General features: G+C 59.3%; 1 protein-coding gene across 1 annotated transcript; it reads left to right on the forward strand.

Moving 5' to 3' along the window:
• Positions 1–5312: 5312 nt before the first annotated feature.
• HGH1 (HGH1 homolog) lies at positions 5313–9079 on the forward strand. Its single transcript, XM_048482611.1, has 6 exons — positions 5313–5949; positions 6181–6281; positions 6564–6662; positions 6859–6950; positions 7391–7513; positions 8163–9079. Exons 1-6 carry the CDS (start codon positions 5414–5416, stop codon positions 8316–8318), a joined length of 1107 nt encoding a protein of 368 aa, XP_048338568.1. The 5' UTR covers positions 5313–5413; the 3' UTR covers positions 8319–9079.
• Positions 9080–9554: the final 475 nt, after the last annotated feature.

Genomic DNA, 9554 nt, shown 5'->3' on the forward strand with positions numbered 1-9554 from the left:
TCTCTGTGCTGGAGGGCCAGCTGCACACAGTGCTGGCTGCAGGGAGGCCGCCTTGTTTCCTTGGTCGGCTCTGCTCTTCCTGGTCATGCTCTTCAGCACAGCTGGCACAGGCAGGGCTCCCACCCGAGCACTAATGCAGCCCTGTGTTCGATTCCTGACAGCGTCTCCAGTGGGTTCTTGTGCTCCCAGGCCTGTCATGACAGTTAGATCATGGTGATCATACCCTATCCAGCAGAGGCAGAGGCAGCAAGAAAAGGAATGATCTGACAGCTAGAGAACAGCAAGCAGACCGGTTCAATCCAGTTGCTAGTGACCTTTACAGTGATTGGTGGAACCATGTATATAAGCAACAGTAGTACCGCTCAAGTCTGCTATCAAGGCCGTCCCCTGGGCAGGCTCCTTTGGGGAACTGTTGAAAGACTCATGCCGAGCCAGGAGCGCTTTATTGACCATCATTGCTAGATCGGGGGCCGGGAGGGGGTGGGGCCGTGCCAGCTGCTGCCTGATCCCTGCTTGACCTTCTCAGCTGCAGCTGGAGCCCGGAAAGCAAGAGGGTGCCCCGTGGGCCAAGGGCTGCATCCTGCCCTCTGTCCACAAGCCAAGGGTGTGTCCTGGAGGACTACAGACGGGAGTCAGGCTGGCTTCCTGGAGCAGCCCAGCACAGCGTGAGTACCAGCTGCGTGCAAGAACTCGGCTGAGGTTAGAGCGGGCCATCAGATCCCGAAGGAAGGGAAACGGTGCCGCTTGGCACGGCTGCCCCTAAGAGTTCAAATGCGGCTGCTTGTATCAGCGGCTGTTCTGTTTGGGTCTGTCCTGTCCAAGGCACTTCTGTGCCTCCCACCTGAGGAGGAGGGCAGACCCTTCTCTAGAGACTGCAGGGTTTGCAGGAGCGGAATTTGTCTGAGGAGGGCAGCGTGTGGCTTAAAATCAAGAATGCAACTAGTCAGCAAAAATGGAACCTCCATTTCCTTACTATTTCTAAACGTCTTACTCCAGCAGTGGAAAGATAAAACACCCACCTCCGGCAACCCACTGGTCTGAGGCCTTTATAACCTTATCAACATTTGCACATCGGGTGTATAGGTGACAGTTGTGCATGGATATATCTTTAGAGCCCTCTGGGGGAGGGCAGTCTATAAACCCAAATAATAATAATAATAATAATAATAATAGATATTTGGAAACCGTATATAGAGGCTTATATAATGAGAGCCAATGTGGTATAGTGGTTAAGAGCAGGTGCACTCTAATCTGGGGAACCGGGTTCGATTCCCTGCTCTGCCACTTGAGCTGTGGAGGCTTATCTGGGGAACCAGATTAGCTTGTGCACTCCAACACTCGCCAGCTGGGTGACCTTGGGCTAGTCACAGTTCTTCAAAGCTCTCTCAGCCCCACCCACCTCATAGGGTGTTTGTTTAGAGGGGGGTAGATTGTAAGCCCCTTACAGGACAGAAAGGGGGGATATAAATCCAACTCTTATTATTGTTATTATTATCAGTAGACCTGCGACCAGTGTTGTTACATTTTTTAAAAAATATATCTGGGGATTTGATTTATAACAAAAAACAATATTTTTATCAGGAGTGCAGCCATTTTTGTGCAGATTCCAAAACAATAGACCATGAAAGCTGACACTACAATAAGAACGTGTTAGTCTTTCAAAGTGTGGCAAGACTCCTGACCAGCGCGTTGTGTCTTTCCCCCTCCTTCCAGGTTCCTGCCGGTGAGCTGATTGCCAGGCCCAGCTCAGCAGGTGAGAAAGCGAGTCGGGGGCGCCTTGGTTGAGTCCCTCTCGGCCATGCTGGCAGGGGCTGATGGGAATTATAGTCCATAACATCTGGAGTGCCAAAGGTTCGCCACCACTGGCCTAGAGAGATGCCGCCTGTAGCCTTGGAGGAAGCCAGAGGGGCGTGGCTTGTGGCTGGAATAGCGGGGCACTTTAGCAGGGTGGGGGGAGAGAGGGGGAAAATGGCCGGTGGAGGAGGAGAGGCACTTCTGAGCCTTCAGGTTCCCTAGGCAGGGGCGCATTCCCTGTGGGGTCTTAGGCCAGGGGTGGGTTGTCTAGCAAGCCTCCCTCGCTTTCATTGGAAAGGCCTGTGGTCTGTTCTTGCTCCTCCGCCCGTCTTCTGGGGCTGGAGGTGTTGAGGGAAGGGGTTGCTCAGGTGTGCCTGCCTGATGCCTTGTCCTTCTGTTATGGCAGGTGCTCCCTCCCGAGCTGAAGAGGGGATTTGGGGGAAGCCCCGTGAGGCAAACTCCAGGGGGACCAGTGACAAGACCTTGAAGGCGGAGCCTGCAGGGAGCTCCTGGCTGAGCCCCTAGCGCTGCACGGAGGACCATTGGACAAGAAGCACAGCCAGCCTCTGGAACTCGGCACGGCCTGGCTGCACATTGCGGGACCACCCCTCTCAGCATTACCAGGCCCACGCCAGCCTCTTCGCCCCGCCTGCCTTCCATGGTGGGTGCGGCTCCTGCCACCTTGTAGCCTTCTCAGCCGTCCGCCTCTCTTGCTGCTGAGGCACCACCAAAGTTTCTTTGGGAGGGCAGGTGGCCAGGTGACAGTGCTGAGGACCAGCCCCCCCACCCCCCACCCCGCTGTCAACACCAAGCCTTCAGCGTGAGCCCTGCAGAGCCCCGGGGCCTCGGCCCCCCCCCCCCCCCCCACCCCCCACCCCGCTGTCAACACCAAGCCTTCAGCGTGAGCCCTGCAGAGCCCTTTGTCTTCAGCAACCCCTGCTCCGTGGCTCACTGTCTTGGGCCTTTCTGGAGAGGAGATTCACAGTGTTTTAATTGTGTTGTGTCCTGCCCTTTCCTTTCGAAAGATGGGCTCGGGGCAGCCCACCACCCTGCCTGTTGGAGACCCAGATGCTAAGAATTTGCTTCCCAGCTGAGTCCTAAGCGCTGGGCTGAGCATAGCCATAGAGCAACAGGCTCCCTTCCGCCACCCCATTCGCTGATCAAGTTTTTGTTGTCCCTACTTTGACCTCTTGCAAGTGGGTGTCAGACTGGGGGAGGAGCTATGATTTGCCAAGGAGAGATTTAATTTTTTTTAAGCGGCTGCACGAGTCTGTGGCTGCTTCAATTCTCGCTCACATGCTTGTTTAGTTCAGGTAACTGGGCCCAAAGGCAAGAGAACTAGCCGTCGTTCGGACCTGCTGAGTTTGAGAAGCCCTTCTGCAGTCGGTCGTGCCTTTTGCTCGGTCCCCGGGTGGTATTCTGTTTTCTCTTTTTGTTGTCAATAAACTGCTTGCCTTGCTTTGGAGCCAGAGTAGGAGAGTGTCTGGGAGGTTTGGACCCTCACATTTCAGTTGGCAACTTGAGCAGCAGAAACAGGGTTCCTGCGCTTGGTTTCTACTCGATGTTTTGCATGCGTTTTTAAATAAAGAAGTGTCTTCCTCCTCCTCTGTATTCTGCCAGCTACTTCATTGGGAGAGGGGAGTGCTCTTCCGGAGTTTCAGCGCCTGGTTGGCGGCAGTGTTGGTTCTTCCACTTTTTGGCTTTTGGATCCTGTTGTAGCAGCAGGGAGGGAGGAAAGGTGTGTGTGGATGGTTGGAATCTGGCCCATGGGGTCCATGCCGGCTGAAATTGGGTGCATGCCTCAAAGAGCACCTTTTAGCTGGAGGTGTCTGCTGTGTCCTGCTAAAGCACACGATGCCCTCCTGACATATGCGACAGTCTGCTTCATCGGAGCCCAATCAACAGATGACTTCACTGATCAGATCTGGGCAGTTTTTCCTACAGGGCCAGGCAGGACCGCTGTGTGTGTGACTTCTCCTTGTCCTACCCACTCAGGGCACGATGGAAGATGCTGCTGTTGCATTTCCGGAGGACTTTAGCAGAAGCCAGGCCTGGCCCAGCAAAGAGGAATCGGGGAGCCGAGTCACTTGATGGTGTTGCAACAGGCAATATCAGGGGCAGGAATCCCCAGGGTGAGGTGGAGATAAAACAGAAGTCCCAGGCTGACAGTCCAAACTAAGGTTGTGGACAAATGGCGTAAAAATGTACTTTATTATTCAGAACAAGCCAGCTGGATCAGACCAGAGTCCATCTAGTCCAGCACTCTGCTACTCGCAGTGGCCCACCAGGTGCCTTTGGGAGCTCACAGGCAGGAGGTGAAAGCAAGGGCCTTCTGCGGCTGCTGCTCCCGAGCACCTGGTCTGCTAAGGCATTTGCAATCTCAGATCAAGGAGGATCAAGATTGGGAGCCATAGATTGACTTCTCCTCCATAAATCTGTCCAAGCCCCTTTTAAAGCTATCCAGGTTAGTGGCCATCACCACCTCCTGTGGCACCTCTCCCAAAATTAACTGCTAATCATAGAGTTGGAAGATACCCCCAGGGGCCATCCAGTCCAACCCCCTGCCGCGCAAGAACACTCCATCAAAGCACCCCTGACAGAGGACCATCCAGCCTCTGTTCAAAAACCTCCAAAAGGAAGGAGACTCCAGCACAAGAGAGGCAGCGCATCCCACTGTTGAACAGCCATTAACTGCCAGGAAATTATTCTTCTTGGATTTAGAGGTTCAGTCCACGGCACCTTCAGTTTTAAAGAGGTCTGGGCAGTGAAGTAGCGTGAAAGACCCCCACGCCACCACCCCATCCCCTGGAGAGCCGCTTCCGGTCCGAGCAGCCCCTGATGGTCTGACTCGGTACAGGGCAACTTTTTATGTGGTGCTCAAGCTGAGCGGCAGCAGGGGCCTATTGGGGGGGGGGTCCTTCAGAGAGGTAGTGACCTGCGCTGAGTCCTGTGGGGGTAGGGTGGGGTATAAATTATAAATAAATAATGGGTTGCCCTAGATCACAGGTGTCAAACTCGCAGCCCTCCAGATGTTATGGACTACAGTTCCCATAATCCCTGCCAGCATGATGGTTGCAGGGGGTGATGGGAACTGTAGTCCACAACATCTGGAGGGCCGCGAGTTTGATACCTGTGCACTAGATCTTGGAGGGCTTTTGGGGTGACTCAAGATTTTGGATGCAGCCTCTGCTCATCTGTGACCCACGGAGTGAATGCAGGGCCCCTTACTGGTGATTTGGCCAGGAATGAGCTCAGTAGTTCTCAGGTGGCCGCACCCCCTGTAAGGTAGGCCAGCCTTCGTTCAGACCCGCAGGATTGCGCAGGCGCAACGCGCTGCCCCGCCTGAATCCCCGCTTCCAAGTCCCGTTGCAGAGGGCCAAGAGGGAGCGCGAGGGGACTACAATCCCCAGAAGGCTTTGCTCGAGAAGGTCGCTTCTGATTGGCTTGGAGGATCCGGGCTCTCGGAGTCTTGCCCGCTCTCCCGTCTTCATTGGTCAAGAGCTCTCGAGTGCGGAAGCTGCTCTTCACGTGGCCCCTGGCGAGGCCCAAGCGGGTTGCGCCGGGCACGCTCCCTCTCCCGGCTCTCTGACCACTAGGCGCCCCTGCGCCGCGCCAGGCGATGGAGGAGGCGCAGGCGCGGGAGCTGCTGGGCTTCCTGCGGCCCGAGAGCCGCGCGGACGTGAGGAGCGAGGCGGCGGCGCTGGTGGCCGGGCTGACGGGCGGCGCGGAGGGGCTGCGGCTGGTGGCGGCGCGGCCGGCCTTGGTGGCGGCGCTGCTGGCGCTGGCCGGCGACGAGGACCCCCCCGCGGCCGCCGCCGCCCACCACGCCTCCCGGGCGCTGGCCCACCTGGCCGCCGAGCCGGCCGCCCACCAGGCCCTCGCCGCGGGGCTGCCCGGCCTGGTCCGCCGCCTGCTGCAGCCCGCCCACCCGCTCGCCCCCCTGGCCGCCGCCGCCCTCGCCAACCTGGCCCGGCACGACGACGCCTCCTGCCGCCGCCTCCTGGACGCCCTGCAGCGGGAGGGGGGCGGCCTGCAGCCCCTGGTGGAGACCCTCTGCCGGCCCGCCCCGCCGCCGCCCCCGCCCGCCCTGGCCGCCCTGCTGGCCAACCTCAGCCGCCTGCCCGAAGCCCGCGCCTTCCTCCTCCACCCGGACAGGCAGGTGGCATCGGGGGCGGGGCGGGGCGGGGGGCTGCCCAGCAGGAGCCAGGAAAGGCTTCCCCAAGAAGGGGGCGGGCATCGGCGGTGGGCATCGCCCGTGGTGGCAGACCCCCGCCCCCAACCAGTCGCCCAAGTGCCTTCAGGGGCCTCCTGGCCAGTGCCTGATGATGGGGAGGGGGGCTCCGCTCCTGTGTGCCCCCCTCTCACCTCTGCCTCCCTTCTCCCCAGGTGTGTGCTGCCGAGGTTGCTGCCCTACACCCAATACTCCGGCTCAGCCCTCCTCCGAGGGGGGGTGGTCAGGGTGCTCCGGAACTGCTGCTTCGACTATGGTGAGGGGAGGGGCCTCTGTTCGGGGCGCGGGGGGGCTGGTTGTCCTGAGTCTTCCTCACAAGCTCTGTCCTGAGTGCTGATGGGGTGGGGCTGGGTGGGGGTCTTTTGCTCCCCCTCCTTGCCCACTTTCTGGAGGAGCTTTTGGTTTTGTGGCGTTTGCTGCAGATCCTGCTCTCTCCTGGGCGCCCGGTGTCCGAAACGGGATGTGTTTTCCCTCTGAGCCGGGGGTCTCAGCCCCCTGGGCACGGAAGGGGTGTCAGTGTGGCATGCCTCTCTTCCAGAGCGCCACGAGTGGCTGCTGAGCGACCAAGTGGACGTGCTGCCCTTCCTCCTGCTCCCGCTGGCCGGCCCCGAGGAGTTTCCAGAGGAGGAGATGGAAAGTAAGTCCCGTTGGGGAAGGGAGAGGAGAAAGAGAGACGCCCCCAGTCCCCTTGGGGGAACACCTGGCCAGAACCTGCAGAGCGCTTGGAGCCGGGGCCTCTGCCAGAGTCGGACCTGGGAAACTGGGGCCTGGGGAGGGGGGCAACTGGGCAGAGCCCCTGTGGGTACCTTCAACTTCCCTGTTGTTGGCCACAGGACTGCCTTTGGACCTGCAGTACTTGCCCCCAGAGAAGCAGCGGGAGCCAGATCCTGACATCCGGAAGTTGCTCCTGGAGGCCGTTCTGCTGGTGAGTCCTCTTGGGGGAGCTGCACGGGAGGGGGAGGGGGGTGCTGGACCACCCACACGCCTGGCCTGCTTCCTGCGCCAGAGCTGAGTCTCCTGCGTCGTGTAGTCTTTCTCTCTCTCTCTCTCTCTCTTTCTTTCTCTCTCTTTCTTTCTTTCTTTCTTTCTCTCTCTCTTTCTTTCTTTTTCTTTCTTTAACAAGTTTCTAATCATCCTGAGTGGACGAGGAGCCTGAACACGTGGAGCCAAATGTGGTGACGGTGTAGAACTCGGGAGGGGGTGGGGGCCAAGATGCAGTTTTTAGAGGCAAGGGTCTTCAGCGCTTTGTACGAGCCCTGCCTGTTTCCGCGTAGCCAGACCCCTGCCCCCTTTTCTCATCTTGAGCAGAGCTAACCACCCCCACCCCACCCCCTCGTGAGTGCTCTTTCCTGTGTCCCTCGGCAGCTCACAGCCACAAAGCCGGGGCGGCAGGCGGTGCGACAGAAGGGCGCCTATTTTATCGTGCGGGAGCTGCACAAGTGGGAGACGGACCCGGGTGTCCTGGGGGCCTGCGAAAAGCTGATACAAGTAAGGGAGCAGCTCAGACAACCCTACCTGCAGCTCTCTGTGTTGGTGGGGGGGGGGGCAGAATGGGTGCAGAGCGCTCAGCTGGGGGGGCTGCTCTGCCAGGGTTGGAAGCTGGGTTGGAAGCTGGAGAACGTTGGCGGTTAGGCAGGTTCCTTGCGGGATGCCACGGACAGAGGGTGCCACGTCTCTCTCTGCCCTGTGGTGGGGGGGACCTGGCAGTCCACCCGAGAGCGCAGGAGTCTCACGTGGCTCCTTGACTAGAACACATTAGAACAGCCGGCCCTGAACCGGCTTCCCTTGGAGTGAAGGAGCGTCCACATCAACTCTCTGGTGAAAAGAGGAGGAAGAGGAAGGGCACTGTCTGTGGGAAATCCTGGAAGCAGGGGGTGAATGGGGGGGGGGGTCTAAGCCACTGGGCCTTCTCCCCCAGCTGCAGCTCAGTAGTTGGCTATCTAAGGATGCTGCAGGAAGTCTAGCACGACCTGGGACTTGTTTGTGCTTGCCTGGGGGTGCCTGCCCCGCCTGTTGTCCGGGCCACTCTGTCTCTGCCTCTGCCTGGGCCCCTGCTTTGAGGGGGCGGGGCTGTGAAGGAGGGTCCCTCTCCGCCGCCTCCTCCTCCTCAGATCCTGGTTCTGTTTGCCCTGAACAGGTTTTGATTGGTGACGAGCCGGAGCCTGGAATGGAAAACCTTTTGGAGGTGGAGATCCCTGCAGAAGTCGAAGAGCAGCTGCAGCGTCTGGACCAGGAAGAGGAGCAGCAGCAGCAGCAGAGGACCACCTCTGGCTCGCAAGCCCCCCCGGAATAACGGGCATCAGAGCAGGGAAGCTCTGGGCGTGCCTGCCTGCCGACACGGTGGTCGGGCTTCGTTGCCTGTCGGGCAGAACGCTCTGCTCTGCTTGGCGCTTGTCTGGAATCAGCTGTGTGTGAGCAGCGGGCCTGCGATAATCCTTGCTCTGGAACTTGACTGAATGGGCTGGCGGGCTGGCTGGCTCCTCCGGTCTGGTGGGATGCCAGGCAGGGGTGCCAGTGAGAGGCAAAGGCTGCCCTGCGCCCTCTCGCTCCTGGCTCTGTGCAAAGCAGAGTCAACGCGAAGGATGTGCAGGCCGGGGAACGGAGAGGGCTCAGGACCGTCCGAGCGGCCAGTTGGCCCTTGTCCTCAGGTGACCCCAAGTGGACCAGCAATGTTCTGGAGGACTCACCAGCCACTGCATCTGAAGTGCCGGGAAAAGTCAGTAGCAAAGCAATTTATTCAGATGCGGCTGGAGTCTCTTGTTAGCCAAGGTGGCCTCGTTTTCCTGGCCCAGGGGCGCGTTTAATTATTTGATGCCTCTTGGCCGCTGCCAGGCGTTTGCCCAGGGGGTCTGGTGACCACTGCAGGGCTCGGAATGTGGAGGCTCGGCTGGCCCGGCAAGAGGCTGCCCAGCGGGCTCTGAGGGCTTGGCCTTGGGGTCACAGGGGGGCTCTGCCCCAGCAGGGAAAACGGGGTCTGCGTAAACGCCTTAAAACCCAATCCAAAGTGCTCTGAAGAAGTTAGAGCAGCAAATAAAAGCGAGTAACATGCGAGTGGCACAGATTGACTTGGTGCTGAATTGGGAGGGGGGAAGGATCGACGGGGAGAGCGGGTTGCAGCCTGGGACATATCTAGCTACATCGGCACTCAGTGCTCCCCCTGGGCGCTGAGTGCCCCCTGCCCCCCTGGAAGGAGATGCCTGGAAAGAAGCTCCCACTCCTGGGACGTGCAGATTCTGCGGCTGAGTCCAAAAGGGCTCAAACAGGGCTGGGGGGGGGGGGTGCAGTCTTGTATGCTGGACTTCCATATCCACTCTTCCCCCCCCCCCCAAACTCTCCTATCTGAGGCCTTTCAAACTGGGACAGGAGAGGCAGCAGCGAGCGGTGGCAGGACAGGTGGCCAAATGTGCTCCCCGTGTGACCCAAGCAAGTGGTGCCTGGGTCTTGAGCCCCCTCACGTCCCCCCCCCCCAGATACGCCAGTGATTGCAGCTGCCGCCTGAGGCCCGGCACACAGAAGACAAGGCTGTGGT

Source organism: Sphaerodactylus townsendi, unplaced genomic scaffold (genome assembly GCF_021028975.2).
Source record: "Sphaerodactylus townsendi isolate TG3544 unplaced genomic scaffold, MPM_Stown_v2.3 scaffold_19, whole genome shotgun sequence".
Classification (NCBI taxonomy): Eukaryota; Metazoa; Chordata; class Lepidosauria; order Squamata; family Sphaerodactylidae; genus Sphaerodactylus; species Sphaerodactylus townsendi.